The sequence below is a fragment of the Protopterus annectens genome, chromosome 13.part0 (assembly GCF_019279795.1).
Source record: "Protopterus annectens isolate FY-2018-M chromosome 13.part0, PAN1.0, whole genome shotgun sequence".
NCBI lineage: Eukaryota > Metazoa > Chordata > Ceratodontiformes > Protopteridae > Protopterus > Protopterus annectens.
Genome location: NC_056747.1, coordinates 55,110,639 through 55,135,156, shown reverse-complemented (window position 1 = coordinate 55,135,156; position 24,518 = coordinate 55,110,639). Strand labels below are relative to the sequence as shown.

General features: G+C 37.7%; 1 protein-coding gene across 1 annotated transcript in view; it reads right to left on the bottom strand.

Annotated features, from left to right (window-relative positions):
- LOC122817578 (fibrillin-2-like) overlaps positions 1–24,518 on the bottom strand; it is an 824,173-nt gene that overhangs the window by 670,238 nt on the left and 129,417 nt on the right. Inside the window, exons 5-6 of the mRNA XM_044090614.1 lie at positions 15,483–15,578; positions 12,648–12,743 (exon numbers count right to left, since the gene is read on the bottom strand). Coding sequence (XP_043946549.1) covers positions 12,648–12,743; positions 15,483–15,578 — 192 coding nt within the window. The remainder of the gene's footprint in view (positions 1–12,647; positions 12,744–15,482; positions 15,579–24,518) is intronic.

Sequence of the window (24,518 nt, the reverse complement as noted above, 5' to 3'; positions counted from 1 at the left end):
CAGTGCAGTAAGGTATGATTGCATTACATGTCAGTGTGCCATAAGGTATAACTGTACTACATGTCAGTGCAGTAAGGTATAATTGCATTTGATGTCAGTGTGCAGTAAGCTATAACTATATTATATGCCAGTGCAGAAAGGTATGAATGTATTACATATCAGTGCAATAAGGTATGATTGTATTACATGCCAGTGTGCAGTAAGGCATAATTGTATTACATGTCAGTGACTAAGGTATAATTGTATTCCATGTCAGTGTGCAGTAAGGTATAACTGTATTATATGTCAGTGCAGTAAGGAATAATTGTATTACATGTCACCTCAGTAAAGTATAACTGTATTACATGTCAGTGCAGTAAGATATGATTGTATTACATGTCAGCACAATAAGGTATGATTGTATTACATGTCAGTGTGCAGTAAGGTATAATTGTATTATGTCAGTGCAGTAAAACATAATTGTATTATATGTCAGTACAGTGAGGAATAATTGTATTACACGTCCGTGCAGTAACATATAACTGTATTACATGTCAGTGTGCAGTAAGGTATAACTGTATTATATGTCAGTGTAGTAAGGTATGATTGTAGTACATCTCAGCACAGTAAACAATAATTGTAATACATGTCAGCACAGTAAGGTATAACTGTATTACATGTCAGTGCAGTAATGTATAACTGTATTGCCTGTTGGTGCTGTAAGGTATAATTGTGTTGCAATTCAATGCAGTAAGGTATAATTGTGTTAGATGTCAGTACAGTAAGGTATAACTGCATTACGTGTCAATGCATTAAGGTATAACTGTATTACATGTCAGTGTAGTAAGATATGATTGTATTAAATGTCAGTGCAATAAGGTATGACTGCATTACATGTCAGCACAGTAAGGTATACCTGTATTACATGTCAGCACATTAAGGTATAACTGTATTACTTGTCAGTGCAGTAAGGTATAACTGTATTGCATGTCATTGCAGTAAGGTATAACTGTACTACATGTCTGTGCAGTAAGGTATAACTGTATTACATGTGGGTTTAATAAGGTATAATTATGTTACATGTCAGTGCAGTAAGGTATGATTGTATTATATGTCAGCACAGTAAGGTATAATTGTATTACATGTCAGTGCAGTAAGATATAACTGTATTGCATGTCAGAGCAGTAAGGTATAATTGTACTACATGTCTGTGCAGTAAGGCATAACTGTAGTACATGTGGGTTTATTAAGGTATAATTGTATTACATGTCAGTGCAGTAAGGTATGATTGTATTATATGTCAGCACAGTAAGGTATAACTGTATTGCATGTCAGTGCAGTAAGGTATAATTATATTACATGTTAGTGCATTAAGGTATGATTGTATTACATGTCAGCACAATAAGATATGATTGTATTACATGTTAGTGCAATAAGGTATAACTGTATTACATGTCAGTGCAGTAAGGTATAACTGTATTACATGTCAGTGCAGTAAGGTAAGATTGTATTACATGTCAGCACAATAAGGTATGATTGTATTACATGCCAGTGTGCAGTAAGGCATAATTGTATTACATGTCAGTGACTAGTCAGTGTGCAATAAGGTATAACTGTATTACATGTCAGTGCAGTAAGGTAAGATTGTATTACATGTCAGCACAGTAAAGTATAACTGTATTACATGTCAATGTAGTAAGATATGGTTGTATTACATGTCAGCACAATAAGGTATGATTGTATTATGTCAGTGTGCAGTAAGGTATAATTGTATTACATGTCAGTGCAGTAAAACATAATTGTATTATATGTCAGTACAGTAAGGAATAATTGTATTATACGTCAGTGCAGTAACGTATAAATGTATTATATGTCACTGTAGTAAAGCATAATTGTATTATATGTCAGCACAGTAAGGAATAATTTTATTACATGTCAGCTCAGTAAGGTATAACTATATTACATGTCAGTGCACAGTAAGGTATAACTGTATTATATGTCAGTGTAGTAAGGTATGATTGTATTACATGTCAGCACAGTAAACTATAATTGTAATACAAGTCAGCACAGTAAGGTATTACTGTATTACATGTCAGTGTAGTAAGGTATAACTGTTACATGTCAGTGCAGTAAGGTATAACTGTACTGCCTGTTGGTGCTGTAAGGTATAATTGTGTTGCATGTCAATGTGGTATGGTGTCATTGTGTTACATGTCAGTGCAGTAAGGTATAACTGCATTACATTTCAATGCATTAAGGTATAACTGTATTACACGTCAGTACAGTAAGGTATAAATGTATTACATGTCAGCACAGTAAGGTATAACTGTACTACACGTCAGTGTGCAGCAAGGTATAACTGTATTACATGTCAGTGTAGCAAGGTATGATTGTATTAAATTTCAGTGCAGTAAGGTATGATTGCATTACATGTCAGCACAGTAAGTATAACTGTATTACATGTCAGCATATTAAGGTATAACTGTATTACGTGTTGGTGCAGTAAGGTATAACTGTATTGCATGTCAGTGCAGTAAGGTATAACTGTACTACATGTCTGTGCAGTAAGGTATAACTGCATTACATGTGGGTTTAGTAAGGTATAATTGTATTACATGTCATTGCAGTAAGGTATGAGTGTATTATATGTCAGCACAGTAAAGTATTATTGTATTACATGTCAGTGCAGTAAGGTATAACTGTATTGCATGTGAATGCAGTAAGGTATAATTATATTACATGTTAGTGCATTAAGGTATGATTGTATTACATGTCAGCACAATAAGGTATGGTTGTATTACATGTTAGTGCATTAAGGTATGATTGTATTACATGTCAGTGCAGTAAGGTATGATTGTATTATATGTCAGCACAGTAAGCTATAATTGTATTACATGTCAGTGCAGTAAGGTATAAACTGTATTACATGTCAGTGCAGTAAGGTATAACTGTATTACATGTCAGTGCAGTAAGGTACAAATGTATTACATGTCAGCACAATAAGGTATGATTGTATTACATGTCAGTGCAGTAAGGCATAACTGTATTACATGTCAGTGCAGTAAGGTATAAGGGTCTATATCAGAACATCGAAGTATTAAAACTTCGAATGTTCTGATATCGAACACTATTCAATGAATGCTAAGAATAGCAAAGCTGCAAAACAGCGAATTCTTTCCTTGGGAAAGAATTCGGTTGGCCATTTCTATGGCTTCGCTATTCTTAGTGCTGTGATGGAAAGTTACGGGTTGTGTTCAGGTAAGTGTGCGATTGTTTGTACGTTAGGTTTAGGGGCGGGTTAAGTTAGTTATGGTTAGGGTGAGAGTTTGGCGTGTATGCGATAGTGACAGACTTTAGGGTTGGGGCGGTTTAAGTGAGTTAGGGTTAGGGCGCAGGTTAGGTGAGTGTGCGATAGTGATGGACCTTAGGGTTAGGGTTTGGGTTAAGGTAAGTGGGTAGATAGTAGTGTATGTTTAGTTTAGTGTAGCGTTAGATGTAGGAATTTAAGTGTATGTATGTGGTTGCTGTTTGTTTGATGTGCTTGTGTTGTGTGTATGTGTTTCGGAGCAGCAAATTTTTTCATTGGGAAAAAATTTGCTGTTCTGAATGTTCGATATTTTCATGTTTAGATGTTATGGGGCCGATGAAATAGCGTTCGCTATTTTCATTTTTCGATAATGTGATATAAATGCAGGTATAACTGTATTACATATCTGCAGTAAGGTATGATTGTATTACATGTCAGCACAATAAGGTATGATTGTATTACATGTCAGTACAGTAAGGTATAACTGTATTACATGTCAGTGCATTAAGGTAAAACTGTATTACATGTCAGCACAGTAAGGTATAACTGTATTACATGTCAGTGTAGTAAGATATGATTGTATTACATGTAAGTGCAGTAAGGTATAACTGCATTACATGTCAGTGCAGTAAGATATAAGTGTCATTGCAGTAAGGTATGATTGTATTATATGTCAGTGCAGTAAGGTAAAACTGTATAACATGTCAGCACAGTAAGGTATATAATTGTAATACATGTCAGGGCAGTAAGGTATAACTGTATTACATGTCAGTGCAGTAAGGTATGATTGTATTACATGTCAGTGCAGTAAGGTATAACTGTATTACATGTCAGTGCAGTATGGTATATAATTGTATTTCATGTCAGTGCAGTATGGTATAACTGCATTACATGTCAGTGCAGTAAGGTATTATTGTATTACATGTCAGTGCAGTAAGGTATAGCTGTATTACCTGTCAGTGCAGTATGGTATATAATTGTATTACATGTCAGGGCAGTAAGGTATAACTGTATTACATGCCAGTGCAGTAAGATATGATTGTATTACATATCAGTGCAGTATGGTATATAAGTGTATTACATGTCAGTGCAGTAAGGTTTAAATGTATTACAACCAAGTGTGCAAAGTTTCAATAATATAACATATAATGTGACTTTTCTACATTCAACATGTTGTGACTACCATGTAAACACATTTTTTGTAATTAAGAAATATCTGTTTTTTTTTATAAAGTCCAGTAAATGCATACATATTTAAATAATTACTTTGTCAATATTTCATGTGAGCAAAATATATTTTCTTGGAAGAGCAACTGCTTTACAAGTTATAGTCAGTGAAAAGAAACTGTTTACATGGTGCATTATCAGATGTGGTACTTGTTGGTTACGAAATACTGACTTATGTGTTATGTATTTCCTCTTTGTTTTAAGCATGTCAGAAGTTTTTTACCTGATTAAACCTAACCATAATCTTCTAATCCTCATTCCTAGGTCCTCCAGATTTGACAGAGCTGTTCTCCTTCAAGCTTCCATTGATGAAGGCCATTCATATCACCTACATGACAGAGCATGACAGCATTTCTACAGATTGCATGTTTTGTAAAATATAAATAGAACTTAGGAAAAACACATTCCCTTAGTACGGAACAGACCCTTACCTTTGGTAAACTTTGCTAAACGTGTATTTGATAACTTGCTCTTGGTGGAAAACAAAGGGAGCTTCAAACAGTATTTCTAGGAAGAGCATAAAAGCAAGAAAGTAGCATGCATGCTTAAAATCCATTTTTAGGAAAGTAGAACAAACAGGAAATGACCATTTCGGTGTGACATATGAGAAGACATATGTTTTTCTGCACACATAATCCTGAGTATGAAATATTGGTTGTACTACCTGAATTTATGCAGTGGCAGGTGGGGAATATTTCTAGAAGTAATGCAGTACACATGTAGCACGTTACAGCGCTTGGCAAGAAACATAAGTAGGACTATAGGCATATACATAGTTTATGTAATCATAACATTCAAAGTGCTTTAGATTGTAAAAAAAAAACAAACACAAAAGCAGTAAGCTAGCATGTCTGTACAATGCTGAGCTCATCACAGAAATATAGGTACACAGGTACCTAAGTTCATAGGCACACAGGTACATAAGTTAATACATATGTGAGAAAGATATTTCTGTGTTGAGACTCATACACCAGCAAGAAAAATAGACTCCATGATGTTATTTTCAAATTTCCAGTCTCCTATGGAGGTATCAGTAGTCTTTATGTCTTTATATTACTTGTGTAACATATTTGCATTTTGCTTTTGGTCTTAACTACAGGGGAATTACAAGTTTTAAATCATCATGCTTTATTTTCTGCTGATGCATGTATATTTCCAAAAATAAGAGAGTTCTAAGTACAAAAAGCTGGATTATATTCAACAAATGGGCAAATAATGGTTTTATATAGGATTGTAATTGCTGAAAGATCCCTTACCAGCCATGAATTTTAACATTAAGACCATTCACTTCATTGCCTTTTTAAGAGCATGCTTAACATTGTGTATGAAGGACAGCCTATTATTTATTATTGCACTCGGGTCCTTTATAAGGCACATCCATTAAATAGTGTCATTACACAGTAATATGCAGCACAAAATATTAGAATGACATATTACCATTGCCTGACATGGAATAGAGTTAATCAAGGTAATGGTTTAGGTGGAGGGTGTAACAATACTTCTAATATTTGCATGATCTGTATGTTTGGATACCTAAGACATGCAATTGATAGGAAAAATAAAAATATATTAAATATGACTGCTTCAAGAACTGATCCTTGAAGACCCCCTCAGCAGTAGAATCAGTAGTTGGCACTGTCCCCTAGGATGCCCTTAAGATTCACACTGTCCCCTGCTCACTTGGAGAATACCCCGGGAGGAACGAAGAGCAGATCAACCCAGCAATGGATGGGGGCAGCAGGGTGGCTAGAAAGAATGAAACAGAAGATGGGGGAAAGAACTAATCTTTGAGAGATGCCCTCATCCTCATGTTTACTTAGTCAAAAGTTTTACCAAGTACTGTAACTGTCCGAGTTCTACCATCTGGCCAAGTGCTTAACCACCTTATGATGTAAGGGTTCACGCACAGAGATGTTAGACTGTGAATGATTCCATGACTGAGTAAAGTATCAAATGCTTTTGGCAATGTCTAGTTATATGGCACGGAGAAACAGCCCATACTCATAGGTAGAGATGACTAACAGAAAAGTTAACCAAACTCATAAAGGTAGAACAACCTTCCATAAAACTATTCTGCACAGTGTCAGTGTCTAGGGAGCAATTACAGACTTTCATCAAACATTTCATAAAACATTATTTGTTATATTTGTTATGTATGGATGTTTGACTTACTGGATGAGAGTTATATAAAAAAGTACAGTCCCACTGGATTGCTTTCATAAAAAAGGAATAGTTTCATTCCTAAATAAAGTATTATGGAGTTCAACAACTGTGTCATCTAATATATCGCTAAGCCTGTATTTTAGGTTATCAGGCAAAAAGCCCAGAAGCATACTCCCAGCCAGTTTGTCTTTACAATGTGCAGAGTTCATGATGTTTTTGTTAATGTTTGGGCAACAACAGCAAACTATCTCACAACATACTGGTAGTTTAAACAGGTCTTGCTGACAGAGTTACATTTCTGCTAACAAGAACTGTTCAGAACATATAGTATTCCCATAGCAACTGCATATGTGTGTGTATGTGCGTACAAATGAGTGGCTGTTTGCGCACGTATACATTTGTGCTTCTGTGTGTGTGTGTGTGTGTGTGTGTGTGTGTGTGTGTGTGTGTGTGTGTGTGTGTGTGTGTGTGTGCTTTGAATGCCCTCGCAATCTTTCAGCCTGAAAATACATTACATTTATGTAGCACATGGAGTGGGGTGTGCAAATGTGTGTGTGTTTGTGTGTGTGTGTGTGTGTTTGTGTGTGTGTGTGTGTGTGTGTGTGTGTGTGTGTGCATGTGTGCATGTGTGTGCTTTGAATGCCCTAGTGATTTTTCATCCTAAAAATACATTACATCTATGTAGCACATGGAATGCAGTGTGTGTGTGTGTGTGTGTGTGTGTGTGTGTGTGTGTGTGTGTGTGTGTGTGTGTGTGTGTGTGTGTGTGTGTGTGTGTGTGTGTGTGTGTGTGTGTGTGTGTGTGTGTGTGTGTGTGTGTGTGTTTGTGCTTTGAATGCCCTAGCGATCTTTCAGCCTGAAAATACATTACAGTTATATAGTGCATAAAGTGTGGTGTGTGTGTGTGTGTGTGTGTGTGTGTGTGTGTGTGTGTGTGTGTGTGTGTGTGTGCGTGTGTGTGTGTGTGTCTGTGTGCATGTGTCTTTGTGTGTGTGTGTGTGTGTGTGTACTTTGAATGCATGCATGGAGTGCAGTGTGTGTGTGTGTGTGTGTGTGTGTGTGTGTGTGTGTGTGTGTGTGTGTGTGTGTGTGTGTGTGTGTGTGTGTGTGTGTGCTTTGAATGCCCAAGCAATCTTTCAGCCTGAAAATACATTACATTTATGTAGCACATGGAGTGCAGTGTGTGTGTTTGTGTGTGTGTGTGTGTGTGTGTGTGTGTGTGTGTGTGTGTGTGTGTGTGTGTGTGTGTGTGTGTGTGTGTGTGTGTGTGTGTGTGTTTACTTTGAATGCCCTTATGATCTTTTAGCCTGAAAATACATTACATTTATTTAGTGCATGGAGTGCAGTGTGTGTGTGTGTGTGTGTGTGTGTGTGTGTGTGTGTGTGTGTGTGTGTGTGTGTGTGTGCATGTGTGTGTGTTTGTGTATCTGCTTGGAGTGCCCTAGTGATCTTTCAGCTTGAAAATATATTATATTTATGTAGTGCATGGAGTGAGGTGATTATGCTCTGATATTCTGAAAAAGACAAGCCAGTTAAGTACCAGAGTGGCACATGACCTGACCTTAACAAATGTTAAACACCCGCTGCTTAAGGTTTTAAAGTCGGGTCTAGTGCTAGGCTTTAAAATCTGCCTGTAATGACCAGCAAATGACAGCAGCAGAATAAAAGATTTGTTTCAGCAATAATCATTAAGCAATAATCTGCAAAAATCTAAACAGTCTAGAGGCATGAAAGATAAGTGTAAATGTAATGGACTGCATTACTCTGAAAGATAAGTGTAAATGTAATGGACTGCATTACTCTGAAAGATAAGTGTAAATGCAATGGACTGCATTACTCTGCCTTTCCGACAGCATCCAATAATTGTTTTTTTTCCTGTAACTAGTAGTGCCATGCATTAAAAAGAACTATTACTGGGTCACTGATCATAACCTTGAATTATGCGTTCTCTCTATGGATACCAAGAAATTCACCTTGAGAGCTTGGCATACATGTCTCGAACATATAATAAACAGGTTATGATCGGTGACCCAGTCATAGTCTTCTATGTTATCAGTTATCTTTGAGGAAAGACACTATCTAGGTGTTTCTGGTTACAATGTTCAAAGTAACAAAATTATTTTTACAGCTAACAAATTAAACCTTCTGATATATAAATGCTGCATTCTCCATCTGTATAAGAAAATGTGGTGAAAAAATATTTTTATATGTGAACAGGCAATTGTCCTGCCATAATATGAGCTAGGAAATAAAAACTGCACTGAAACTATGGTACGTACAGAATACATACCACTTGCTGTATGAATGAGGTTGCTTTAATTTTAAATGACAGCCCTGTGCATGTCTAAAAAATATTCATTTGGTATTATGGTACAGACTAGTATAGACACAGAACAGGAAGCTATTCATTACTCCATCATGTTTTTATTTAAATTCTGTTCCTGTTTTCATTCTTTGTTCACTTCTGTGCATACCTATCAACCTGTTAGAACAAGAAATCTGGACAAAACCATAAATAAAAGTGGGACAAAGGACCAAACATAGGGACAATTTTTAAATATTGCTCTTACAAACTTATAAAGTTAATAGAATAACATGCTTTGCATTAACTTGAATTTTCTGAAGGAAATGAAGTCTGAAACTCAAATGTCTGACCTTATTTTCAAACTTCAATCTATTAATGATTTACCACTAATTTTCCAGAAAACCACAATTTTATGAAAAACGGATCAAAGATATGAGACCAAAATCTTGACATTCTGCAAAAATCTCTACAGTTGAGAGGTATGGCTATGTTCTTCCTCTGAACATAGTGGTGATCTGTGTCATTACATCTCAATAGTCTAAATAGATGATTGTTTTCTAATTTGACAGACTTATTGTAATACAAACATTTAAACACATGCTGAAACAAAGGCTACAAAGTCCAGAGCCAAAATCGGGGCAACACGGCATAGAAGATTAGATGACTGTTCATAGAGCCAGCAAAGTTAAACTTCACCGCTTAGCCAAGGGTTTCAGCACAGACAGCACAGGGCTTACTGCATAGATTTGCATGTACCACAACTTTTCCAGTACTTGCGGAAACAAACTAAACATTTATTCACATTTAGATTTAAACTTCCAGTAACTGTTCCTGAAGTAGACTCAGTTATTTTTTACAAGAGTGCTGCCAAGCAAAGAAGCTGACAGCACTTAATGGTTTCCCATAATCAATAAACAGCATTACCAGTTCTGTCTTCCATGCTATGAGTTTGTAAATTGAGCTCAAAATATGATGTAAACTCAAGGGTAATAATAATGTTTTACTGTCACTAAACTCTGATTAGAAAAAAAACCTGTCCTAAAAAGTGCAAGAAAGTGTTTACTTGCATTTTCTATGAAGTGGGAAAATCATCAGTTTCAAGCATTTGCTCATTAAAATCCTTGTTCAGAACAGACAGTTGTGGTTGAAGGTACACTAGTTATGATGACAATAACTGCATGTCTTGAGGGCATTTAATATTCAGGAAAAAGCATATTACAGTAAAAAAAAATTTCAGAAAAGCAAATGCAAATGTATATTTCAAAACTAACTTCAAATGTTTCACATAACTAAGTTAAGATAATGTGTGTTACCCCATTTTCAACAGAAGTTCCATTAATGTTGAACAGATCTTTTAAATTCACCTTTATCAAATAAGAGCAGTAAATTAATAATGACCAAATGCTATTCAGTAAGGGCACCATTTTGAAAAGTACTCCTGTGTAAACAGTACCAAAGGAACATAAGGTATATGTGACTGTCAACAGCGAACTAGTTTTCCCCAACTGTACACCTTAATTTGTGGTTACGCTGGGAATATGCATTAGTTACTAAAGAAGCAGGTTGTAATAAATCAACAGAACAAGCTGGAGGGACAGGTTCTTAACCCAGAGACTGCCCATGCTATGGAATAGACTTCCCATACATATCAAGTGGAGCACCTCACTGACCCTCTTCAAGAGAAATATTGGAGTGGATGGGAAATAGAAACTTCATCCCAGGGATCACTCCAGTGGCTCTACTCAACAGAGGCACTGGGAACTAAGATTGACTGGAACGATGCTAGGGTAATCCTATGGACTTGGCTTGTAAAGGCTCCAGGGCCATTAGTCTAGTACACACCTATGAACCTATGAACATGTAACTTAGTCATAGTTCATAAAAGCTTTAAGTAATATGTAAATCATAAAAGCACACTTGCACTGAGTGAGTGACATAAGCATGGTGTGAGGCATTATGGGAAAGAACAGCAACAACGTGGATGGCAGCATCTTCCAAAATTGCCAAATAGCATGAGGCCACGGATAGGCAATCCTACTGAACCAGTCTGATCCATTTCTATGACAGGTAGACAGAGAAATGGACATAGGAAGTCCAGTAGATGCTCTCTGTCTGGACTTCATCAAGGCCTTCATCTCTATCCCATGCACATGTGCGATACTGACAGATAAACTGTGATGAAAAGAAATTAGTGGAATCAACAGAATATAATATTGAGAGGGCAGTTGTGCACAAAAAGGACAGAAGTCAAGGGTATAGGACTGGATTCAGATATAGGGCATGCACTATTCTGTTTTATGTATCACAGACAGCACTATGGAAAGAGAAAAGGGTCAGCCTGCATGTGGATAATGCAATCCAGGAAGAGAAATTAGAAAACAGAAATGACATAATAATGATGAATTGATGGAGGCTGGAAGCCTAAGCAGACAGATTTTAACAAAAAACATGAATGCAGATACATGTAGAATGTCTTGAAAATTGGGCATTGTAAGCAAAACCGAAGTGCAGTAGCTATAAAGTCTGGAAACAGAATTTGTGTAAAACAATATTGAGAGTTAGAATATTTACGAGTGCAGCTCAATTCACTCTGATGACATTTCAAATAATCTAAAATCATAACCACATTTTGTCGGTCCTAGTTTTGTTGTTGTCTGGTATGGCTTGTTGCTATACTTCAGTTGTAAAAGTGTCAGGGGTTTGTGTTGCTCGTAAATGTGTGTGTGTGTGTGTGTGTGTGTGTGTGTGTGTGTGTGTGTGTGTGTGTGTGTGTGTGTGTATGTGTGTGTGTGTTGACCTTGGAAATAGCTATTTCTGAATGTTTTACAGTGTGAATGGCATAAGGACATGTTGTTTATTGTAATAGTCCAATAAAAAAATGTAGCATAAATTGTTTATGAATAAGTTTACACTTTTGCCAAAGAATCAAGCCAAAAAATGCAGCAGAAAACTTTGCTGTGAATATGATAACTAGAATGTATAAGATAGTCAACATCTGTGAATGCATTTTTCTGTCTGCCTTACATTTTTCTGATGGTATTATTCTCCCCTTCAGCAGAATACATTTCCCTTACTCAGTGAGCCCTTTCTTGAACTGTATTTACATTCCTCATCTAAACCAATGCAGAATATAGTGGTATATTGTGTTCATAGCTGCATAGAGACATACTAGGCTATTAAACTGTGAGGATTTTAAGAAGCCCAGTCTTACATTCCCAGGGTAGTGTTAAGTGCTTATATTTTGTGCACAGATATCCCAGAGATGGGCAGAAGAGAGGATACGTTGAGATATTTACTTGTTGCTATGGTTTCCCATCCATTTGTCCAAATTACATTTGAACAGAGAGAGGTGTGCTTTGCTTTATGTTAATGTGGATGGTGTCACTGTAGCCATTAGAGTAGAAACATGTCAAGACTGTTCAATATATCACTTCACTCCATGTGTGTTTGCGTGTGTCTGTGTGTGTTACCATACACATGCCACACATAATGTGTGAAAATATGTATGCATTTATCTGAGTGTATAAATACTCACACTTGCATATGAAGAGGCCAGCACATTTACTTCAGCAGTCTGTATAGGAATGTGTAAGATACTAGTTAGGTAATCTGCATGGCTTGTTCATGTAATGAACAGCTCAAACTGACCCATATAAAAAAACCTACCTCTTTCACATTGAGGTCCAGTAAATCCATAGACACAAGCACAACGGTTAGGCCCAATACATCGACCTCCATTCTGGCAGCCACTTTCACAAACAGCTGTTCATAAGAGAAAATAAATATTAAAAAGTCTCTTGAAACAGAAGTATAAAATTCATGTAATTATCACAGCATCAGTCATTCAGGTTCGATAGTTACTGCTATGTCACACACAGAAAAGCAGTTTGGAGTATTAATCAAATACTGCATTTTCTGACATCAATTAATCTTTCAGTAGTAAGTTGGGGGTTTATTTTGCTTACCACCACAACTCAGAAAGAGTATTAAAAGTTTCAAATTATACTTTATTTCAGAAAAATACATTAAACAAACACGTTCAATATAGCATCAAAGAAACCATAAAACTGATGGGTTTGTTACAACATTGGCTGCGTAAGTTTTTGTTTAATGTTTTTATACAGAAGTATAGTTAAAACATTTTTTTTCTTGTCATAAATTGATTTTTGGCACATGTACCCAAGAAGTCATTACTAATGATATACTGTTCCTTACAAATGTAGAATGGGATACAAGAAAGAAAAAAATTACATTGTGGAATGGCATAAGCAATCCAGAGTACCCTAGGCACCATATAAAACATCTTGAAAGTAAAGTGATTTTTGGAGAGAAAAAGAAAGACAAATTAAACAAAAATGCTGACTGTCATCTTGCTTAGACATATGAACATGACTACAGCGGAAGCAGCATTTTTCATTATGGGATGGCTACTTAGTTCGACTGTGAGTTGTTAAATTAGCTTTTGGTATTTGCTGACATTTCTGAATTTTGTTTCTTGGACATGTCAGGAAACTGGAAGATATTACCACAATATTTACCCAATCAGGAAATAACTAAACAAAATAAAGATTTACCATTCACAGAAAGCTGTCTAGTGAAATGCAATTTCCAATCTTCATGACCCCAACTCACTGAAGAAACAGCCACTAAAGGATTTTTTGTATTTATTTTTTTTTATTTTTTTATCTTTTGTTAACCAGGTTAGTCTCAGTAGGCTAGTAGCATCTTTTCACAGGAGATACAAGGTGGTATTTCTATTATTAGAGGGATTTCCACTATACTTTTCAATAGATGCCATGAGATCTTTTACGCTCACCACCAACTCAGGTAGATGGAGCCTAGGTTTAATGTCTCTTCCAAAGGAAAACACACTCAAGAGTGCATCACCCCCCACTTACACTGCACTGCATTCTCAGCAATCAGTCAACCTGGTGTGGGAATAGAACTCATAGCCTTCTGCACTAAAAGAAGTGTGCTACCTGTTGTACCAATGCCACTTTTGGTAAAGCTTTTATCATCCTTTGTAGAGTGCTTCTCTTTTTCCCATGGACTTATGGATTTATAATATTTAATTATGGGGGGTCACAGGTGCAAAATGTGTTTTTCATGTTGTTATCCTTAGGTTTGGTGCGTGTATATTTCAAAAAGTTTATATCAATGAGTTTGATGTGAGCTACTTTCTTCTAGGGGATCATGCAATACTGACAGCATCAGAATTTTTTTCATTATCAGAAATTTTATGGGAATCTGCTTAGAAATGCTGATTTTTAAGGACAAAGAAAGTCTGCTGAGTAATTGATTAAAAAACTTTTTTAAAATTAAAACAATTTAGGGAAACAATAAACAACTTGTAATCCACATACATTCCATAGAAGTGGAAGATCCCTCTCTGTTATGTCAAAGGTAGGGTTTGGGGCAGTTCAGTGGGTGAAAGTTAGATACTGCGAAACAAAAATTGTCAAGGTGTTTGAGTTCCTGGAAATAACAGCTCTGCTGTTCCTGTAGGTAAAGCACTCAAACTAAGATCAGAGAGCATGTCTTTTTGTATAAGCCGAGTAACTTGAATGTACCCCATCACACCTTTACCACTTTGGAACATACAGACTTCTGAAACCATGCAGTAATGAACTGTCACATTTGAGTCAGATTAGATGCATGCAATGATTTTACAGTGGCATTCTGCACTGCACTGCACTGCATCAATATGAGGAAAGGATAGTTGCCAAAATAATAAGACTACAAAACAAGTTTTAGAAAAAAAATTTCAGCCAAACTACAAACAGGCCTTAATGCCAGATCTCAAAACTTGATTTAAACTTTTGTACCTGTGTACAGAAACATAATTAGTAACTTTAACAACTGTCTGGTCCATTCATGGTTTAGAAAGGGCTATGTGGACATCCCATTTGGCTCTCAAATATCTAATCTGATAAATCACAAACATAAAATAAGATGAAGAGCATTGAAATGCTTTATCTATTATGTCACAAAAATACAGATATCATCTAAGTTTCAGGTTACTGCATGCATAACTAAGAGATGAACTTCTTCTGTGTATATCAGAAGTAGAATATGTTATGCTGCATGTAAGAATTCAGGCTCAGATGGTGGACTACTGTAAAAAGTGATAGTTCTTAGCAGCTCAAATGCATGGATTCTTTGTGTGTGTGTGTTGGGGGGTATAGCAATTCCTATCAGAAAGTAAGATTCAGAGGATGGATGCTGAGGGCCTCTTTGATGGTGAACTGACATCTGCACAGATTGCTTAAGGTCCTTGGTTCAAGCCCCACTTATGGGTCTATAGTTTCCTTTCATATTTATTAAATTAAATAATGCCTTTATAGGGGCTTTCAGCTGTATCTCTGTGTATGTTCATGTGTGTGTATGCAATTAAACCTTAGAAAAAAGTCATTTCACCATATCATTTATTGCTTATTATTTGTGTGCAACATGTTAGAATAAGTAATTAAATATTGTTATGAGATGTTTATCAATACTTACGTTGCCCACAGTGTGTTCCAGTATATCCTTTCTGGCAAACACAAGAGTCTTCATTGCACCGTCCCCCATTCATACATCTCACATTGCAGGATTGAGCTGAAAGAAATAAAACAGTGGAGGTTATTAGAGGAACAGTGACTGCTACCATAAAACTTAAACAGAGAGATACGTGTTAAAATCATTTGGGGAACCATAAAAAAACTGTAAATTACATAACTTTTGGTTAAGTAAGCAGTTTATCAAGCTTTCTTTATTTCTTTAAATGCAAAAACGGGATCCAAATAGTTCTGCTAGGAAGAATAAAATGGTGAAGGTCTGCATTAGACATTATAGGAAAAGAGATTACAATAATGTGTCGTGTATACTCTCGGGGACAGAAATGACAAAAAATGTTAAATGTACATCTGAAGGGATTCACTGGAGTCCAGAAGAAATGTGCAATAATAAGAGACTGTGTGAAGACAAATAATGCATAGCTCAGGAGTGATGGGAACTGACTTTATTGGAGTCTGTAAGACTAAATAACCCTGACAAAACTCACAAATGTGTAGAAAGAATGTGAAGCACTTGCAGTGGGTGTGGGAAGAAGAAGACTGCAGGGTAATTATGTACAATGTAGAGGCCGTCTAACTGGGACAGAAATGGAGAGAGACGAGGTAGGAAGTGTGGACCTCATCTATCATCATCACATGAATTTCTAATTAGGGGGGCAGGGGTTACATATTTCAAACACTCACAATTACTCTGCATTCACTGTGTTGTTACTATTCCACATTATATGAAATGACAATATTTTTCTTCCAAATGTTCTGCTAGGTTTTGGCTGAAATACTTTTAAGCACTTCATGTTGTATATAAGCACAACTGAAATGTATAATAATGCATTGTAATGCATACCCTAAATAAATATAAATCATCCTGTCACTGTGAAAATAATACATATGAAAGTACTGATTTATGACTCCAAAAAGTAAGAACACAATATTCTATAAAGAGATTCAAACTGTCAAAATGTCAAGGAATATACAGGAAAAATATTGCTTCTAAGTAATTTGAAAGGGATGATATAAGCTCTGGTATAAGCTCCAAGTTCCATTAAACTATAACTTCAAAAAATATATTCAGTTAACAACATTAAACAGGGTATTTTCAAAAATTGCTTATGCTACCTTGAACATACTTCCTACAATAAAAATACAATTGAGAGAATTTTTCAACCTTTCATTTACAATTTATCCAAAACATAAATACCCCCTATCAGTGTAGCTATTAGAAAAGTAACAGCATTTTTTTGTTAGCAACTTAACTATACCTTGGAAGGTCTCACCTAACCATTACTGATGTAGGTATTTATATTTCTAGCAGTCTATTGTTTCTGGCATTGTCATTTTACAGCAAGAGTTCCTGATTCATTTCTTGGCTAGGGTTTCATTTGTGCAGTCTGCATGTCCTCACTGTGTTTGACTGGGTTTTCTGCAGGTGCTCTGGTTTATGCCCACATTACCAAGATATGTAGGAGGACTTGTAAATTGTCTGTAGTTGTGCAGAAAGGCCGGACAATCTACTTTCATCCCTGCCTTGCCTAGTACGTTCAGTGCTGTAGGAATGGGTGTATATTTATGCATGTGCTGTAGGAATGTGTCTAGATTCATTTAAGTGCTGTAGGAATGGGTGTAGATTCATGGTATGTGCAGTAGGAATGAATTTATATTTATGTATGTGCTGTAGGAATGGGTGTAAATTCATGGTACGTGCTGTAGGAATGGGTATATATTTGTGGTACATGCATTAGGAATGGGTGTAGATTCACAGTACGTGCACTAGGCATGGGTGTAGATTCATGGTACTTGCAGTAGGAATGGTTGTAGATTTGTGGTATATGTAGAAGGAATGGCTGTAGATTCATGGTGCATCCCCATAAGAATGGTGGTAGATATATGGTACACGCAGCAGGAATGGATATAGATTGTGGTACATCAGTAGGAGTGGGAGTAGATTCATGATGCATGCCATAGGAATGGGGTACATATGTGGTACATGCAACAGGAATGGGTACAGATTTGTGGTACATGTAGTAGGAGTGCGTGTAGGTTCATGATGCATGTCACAAGAATGGGGTAGATATGTGGTACACACAATAGGAATGGGCATAGATTTGTGGTAAATATAGTAGGAATGGGTGTAGATTCATGGTACGTTCACTAGGCATGGTTGTAGATTCTTGGTACATGCAGTTGGAATGGGTGTAGATTTGTGTTACATGTAGTAGGAGTGGGTGTAGGCTCATGGTACATGCAGTAGGAATGGGTGTAGGTTTATGGTACATGCAGTAGGAATGGGTGTAGGTTCATGGTACATGTAGTTGGAATGGGTGTAGGTTCATGGAACATGCAGTACGAATGGGTGTAGGTTCATGGTACATGCAGTAGGAATTGGGTGTAGGTTCATGGTACATTTAGTAGAAATGGGTGTAGGTTCATGGTACATGCAGTAGGAATGGGTGTAGGGATCATGGTACGTGCAGTAGGAATGGGTGTAGGTGCATGGTACATGCAGTAGGAATGGGTGTAGGCTCATGGTACATGCAGTTGAAATGGGTGTAGGTTCATAGTACATCATTAGGAATGGGTGTAGGTTCATGGTACATGCAGTTGGAATGGGTGTAGATTCATGGTACATGCAGTAGGAATGGGTGTAGGTTCATGGTACATGCAGTAGGGGTGGGTGTAGGGTCATGGTACATGCAGTAGGAATGGTTGTAGGTGCATGGTACATGCAGTAGGAATGGGTGTAGGTTCATGGTACATGCAGTTGGAATGGGTGTAGGTTAATGACACATGCAATAGGAATGGGTGTAAGCTCATGATACATGAAGTAGGAATGGGTGTAGGTTCATGGTACATGCAGTTGGAATGGGTGTAGGCTCATGGTACATGCAGTTGGAATTGGTGTAAGCTTATGGTACATGCAGTAGGAATGGGTGTAGGTTCATGGTACATGCAGTAGGAATGGGTGTAGGTTCATGGTACATGCAGTAGGAATGGGTGTAGGTTCATGGTACATGCAGTAGGAATGGGTGTAGGTTCATGGTACATGCAGTTGGAATGGGTGTAGACTCATGGTACATGCAGTAGGAATGGGTGTAGGTTCATGGTACATGCAGTTGGAATGGGTGTAGGCTCATGGTACATGCAGTAGGAATGGGTGTAGGTTCATGGTACATGCAGTAGGAATGGGTGTAGGGTCATGGTATATGCAGCAGGAATGGGTGTAGGCTTATGGTACATGCAATAGAAATGGGTGTATGCTCATTGTACATGCAGTTGGAACTGGTGTAGAATCATGGTACATGCAGTTGGAATGGGTGTAGGCTCATGGTACATGCAGTAGGAATGGGTGTAGGTTCATGGTACATGCAGTTGGAATGGGTGTAGGCTCATGGTACATGCAGTAGGAATGGGTGTAGGCTTACATGGAGTAGGAATTGGTGTAGGTTCATGGTACATGCAGTAGGAGTGGGTGTAGGTTCATGGTACATGCAGTAGGAATGGGTGTAGGTTTATGGTACATGCAGTAGGAATGGGTGTAGGTTCATGGTACATGCAGTTGGAATGGGTGTAGGCTCATGGTACATGCAGTAGGAATGGGTGTAGGTTCATGGTACATGCAGTTGGAATGGGTGTAGGTTCATGGTACATGCAGTAGGAATGGGTGTAGGTTCATGGTACATGCAGTAGGAATGGGTGTAGGTTCATGGTACATGCAGTAGGAGTGGGTGTAGGCTCATGGTACATGCAGTACGAATGGGTGTAGGTTCATGGTACATGCAGTAGGAGTGGGTGTAGGCTCATGGTACATGCAGTAGGAATGGGTGTAGGCTCATGGTACATGCAGTAGGAATGGGTGTAGGTTCATGGTACGTGCAGTAGGAATGGGTGTAGGTTCATGGTACATGCAGTATGAATGGGTGTAGGTTCATGGTACATGCAGTTGGAGTGGGTGTAGGTTCATGGTACATGCAGTATGAATGGGTGTAGGTTCATGGTACATGCAGTAGGAGTGGGTGTAGGCTCATGGTAAATGCAGTAGGAATGGGTGTAGGTTCATGGTATATGCAATAGTATTTATTCATTTTTTTTCCTTCTCTATTTGCTCCACACAGAAAGCTTTAAGGATCAATCCTTTCAGGTGTCGGAACGTTGTGCTGTCATTCTGAAAGAATGCATGAGCTCACTCCTTCTGTCACTACAGTAGTCCTAGCAGCTGTGCATGGATGTTACTCATATGAGACAATATTCCCTTAAAATTTCAAACTTATTCCTCCGAATTTCCCACTTCCACAACATCTGTTTATGACACACAATACACAGAAAAAAATAGAGTTATGTCTACAGAAGAAAGAAATTCCTGAGTTACTATGCAATTTTCACATGTGAATTTATAAGTTGGAACTCCTTTCTGCAAAATAGGGATATAAAAGCATCTAAACAAAGTATGTAAACCTAAGTCTGTCACAAAAGTGATGGAACCTTACATCAGCTGATGATAGTATAACAGTTATTGTCTGTCATACCCATAACTTTGCATTTCAGCCATTTTTTGCTTTTGATTTGTTATGCATTATAATTGGATCTTTAATACAGACCAGTTTAAAATGAAGTCTTGTTTTGCCATACAGTACAAATAAACTTAGCATCCTGTGCAAACAACACCTGCCTCAGAAATTCCCACTATCTGCAGTGCTTGCAATTGGTATACAAATGAGAAAAGGACCAGCAAAAGTTTTTTTGCTTTAACTTTTACTGAAAATTGAATGCATCTCACACTGCAAGACAAAGAAAAGAAAGATACAGCAGCTGCAAGCGAAGCAGCGCACTAGAGGTAAATAAACCTGTGAGGAGATGGTTGGGCTAAACGCATGTGAAACTGCTGTGGAAAAAAGCACTGTTGAATTACTTGTGTGAATATGAGCCCAATGCAAATTAAAAACACAGGGAATCTGACTGAAATCTCACAGGAGACACATTTAAGTTAATTTAATTAGCACTTCAGGCTTTTACAATTTTTCAAACTGTTGAAGGTTTATGTAGTTGCAGCATTCTTCATTCTTGTCAAACAGACAGATGGAAATAAAAATGTTTTATAGTTTGTTATATGCAGAACTTGTAGTGGAATGTTAAGAGTTTCCCACTTCACATTGCTAGCCACGTAGTGCTTCTCAGGACTGGGTCATAGATTAACATTAGAAGACAGATTAGAGGTAACAAGATCTCAGAAACTACCACTTCTGTGGGGAGATGTTCTTCACCATCTCCATAATCATAACCCACCCCTTTTCCAGTTTTCTACATGAGGTCGGGGTGTAGTGCCAACTGTTGCCATTTCTCTCTCTCAGTGTCACTCTCCTACCTTCTTCAGCACTTGTGTCTGAATGTCGCAGGTCTTCTCTCACACATTCAGTCCACCTCTTTGCTAAATGCCTTGTTGCCTCTTGTCCTCTTCCTGTCTCTCCCAAATCTACTTCCCCAGATTTTCTTCTGCTTTTCTATACATGTGCCTAAACCACTATAACCTGTTCTCTTTGACCTTTTCTGCAAATGGAGCTACTTTAGCTTCTGCTCTTATGTCCTCGTTTCTTCATCTGTCCCAAAGTTTGCGACCCATCTCAGGCTTTTTTCCATCACCTGCAGATTCTGCCATTGTTCTGCCTTTTCTGCCCAGGGTTCAATACCATACAGCACTATCAGTCACACCACTGTTTCATACATCTTACTTCTCAGCTTCATTGGCGTCCTTCTGTCAGACACTACTCCTGACATATAGTGCTAGTTGGCTGCAGCCCCTTTAAATCTAGCTTTAACCTCCTCATTCAGACTTCCCTTCTCATCAGCAACCCCTCCCAGATTCTTAAAGCTGTTAACATGCTCCATTATTTTCCCTTCTGTCTCAATTCTCAGCTTCTTCTGATTCCCTCATTCAATGTCATTGCATCTGTCTTTACCTTTACTCAGTTTCATCCCATGTGCCTTCAGTTTTGCATTCCATTCCCCTATCCTTTGCTGAAGTTCTGGCACAGAGTCTACCTATAATGCCACTTTGTCTGCATATAGCAACTTTGTTGATCTGTTCCCCCTGACCTGTTTGCTAATGTAGTCCACCACTATGAGCAGCACTAGACTCAGCACTGAACCCTGACGCACACCTACTACCACTGAGAATCCCATCTGTGAGACTGAACACTGGTTGAACTTGTGCCATGGGTTCTTGTACATAGCCTGGACTAATTCTAGCAATGTTTCTGGGACTTTGAACCACTGAAAGACTGCCCAAATAAGTTTTCTTAGGACCTTGTTAGATACTTTCTCCAAGTCTATGAATGCCCCATTGGACTCTTTTTCTCTTCTTTAGTTTCTTCACAAGTATCTGTCCCACTGCATACATTGAGTCAGTAGCACTGCATGCAGATCGGAACCCAAAATGCTCATCTCCCATCATACTCTGTGCATTCTGTGCATTTGTCTGTCACTGACCCTCTACAGAATTTTCATGCAGTGTGATGAGTCGGATACTTTTATATTGCCCATAGTTGTGAGTGTCTCCTTTGTTCTTGGAGCATTAGCACTAGAATGCTTATTCTCAAGTCATCTGGGATGCACCTTTTTGTCTGTACTGCTACGGGTACCTTCAGGAGCCATTTCTCTCCTTAATATCTTGATCATGTCTGCGGTGACCTCATCTGAGCCTGCTGCTTTCCTTAACTTCATTTTCAGTTAGTGCTGTTCTTGCTTCTTTTATGGTGGGCTCCTCCTCGTCTTTCATCATATGCTGTGTCTGGGGCAGTACAGCTTCTGTGGAGATCTCCTCATTCAGAAGCTGCTGGAAGTACTCCTTCTATCTGTCTTTGATGTCCTGTGGACTGGTGAGCAGGTTGTTGCTGGGATCCCTTATGTAGGATACCTGACTAGCTTCTTTGTCTTTCTGTCTTTGCCTTGCAATCTGATATAGTTTCTTTGTGCTATCTGCTGAGTCACTTCCAGAAGCTGCTGCAGTGCCTCTGATGTCTTGCTATTTGCCATTGCAGCTGCTCTCTTAGTCTCTTTGTTAGACACCCAGTATTCCTTCCTATCCGGCTCCATTTTTTCTATTTCCCACTTTTCCTGTGCTCTTTTTCTTCTTTTAATGACTTGCTGGACTTTTGCATTCCACCACCAGCTTTCCTTATGTACCTTATTTCCACACCTGACTCAGCCATGTATCTGTTCTGTAGTCTCTCTTATGATATAAGCATCTACATTTAGACCCTTAGTGTCAAAGGCCTTGGCCAGAAACAGGTTCACTGCACAAACTACATGGCTACTAATTACAGATTCAATGACTTTTTTCAAATCAGTTTACCTGTTTAAGAAGATATGATCCATCTTTTACCATACTGCTGTTATGGGGTCACACACTGGCTAATAAGAGCACATTCAACCTTCCCACCATTAGCATGGGTTCCTGGTGTAGGTCAGAGAAGGCCAGGTCCTCAATCCACTTATCACAACCAAATACTCATGCCCATTTGATGACATCGGTCAAAGCAAGTGAATCACACAGAGCCATTTTTTAAGCTGTCCAGTGACTAGCCCTGCCACAACATGTAGTTTGTGATCTGAGTTTTTCTGTGTTGTGGATACTGCACACCACAGTAGATGCCCAAAGGTGTTATTCTATACAACTCTTGCCCCTATAGTGAATCATCTAGAGTCTGTGTTGCTGCCCACAACTCTATCATTGAGTGACGTTGAGATGGAAACATGTTAGGATGGGGTAATATTCCTCCTTGGAACAGATGCAACATAAAGCATGCTGAAGAGTCTTAGACATATATGAAGGGCCAACACTCACTACTCCCATTGTATGCCAGTGCAATTATGTCCGCCATTATTTAAGTTCTTTATATGTATTTATGCTTGAGAGAAGCCATTGTACTAGGACTATAATGTAGCTGAAATGCAATCATGACAGTGAAGATGCTGTACTTTTTCTACCCATATTTCAGTAACTGTTACTACAATCTAGAATCTTCTGAACACCCAAGAGTGGGCAAAATACTTTATATAATTAGAGTTGCTGTTGTCTTCATCACTAAAGTTCTCCCCAGATTGTTGAAAGTCTTTCATTTGTTGCCCCTTATTTTTTGCTTTGTTCCATCATTTAAGATTCTTACACAAGAGGCTATATTTCTAACTTATTATAGCAAAAGCGTTACAGGAGCAGCTGAATAAAGTCGGCTTCCAGTATGTTAAATGATGTTGGCAGCCTAGTGTTCTTCTTTAAAAAGTCCGATCCAAAGGTTAACTTACTGTACAAGATATCAGAGGGAGGAAGGTAAAAGAAATACGTGTTACAAATGTGGGATCAGATTCTGAGATTCCTGACGTTGTAAATAAAGACAATGTGATTCCCAGAAAAAAAGCTAATTCCAAAATGTCTTGTTATACTTTCAAGCGCAGCTTCACCTCCTGCACCCTAACAATTCTGCTACTTATACATGCCGACTACAAGGTCACTCTGCCTTGACATGGGGGGGGGGTTCAGTTATTGCAATGTATGACTTGAATATAGTTCCCCACATTAATACTTAGTTCTGCCTTTCAAAAGATTGTGGTTATGGTTCTTGTAAATTCAACATTGTCTTCTATAAATGTCATCTAAGATATCTTCAAAAACAATCCTCATAATCTGCTTTATTTGACACAAATCACTCAGTTATAATGTTTCTGTCCTTCAATGTGCATGTTGTACATAAAATTTGTGATTTTAATAGTATGGTACTTATCAAATTTTACTATAACATCTAAGTCTAAATGAATATAAATACTAGATTCATGAGTCTTTTATGGAATGTATCCACCATTTGGAACTGTTGCCTGTATATTCGCTAGTATTATTGCGGTAACAGTATTTTTTGCCATTTAAAAATACATTGTAACTTTAGGTGTCTATTCTGTCCAACACATAATCCAAATGAAACAAATAAACAAATACAGGAAT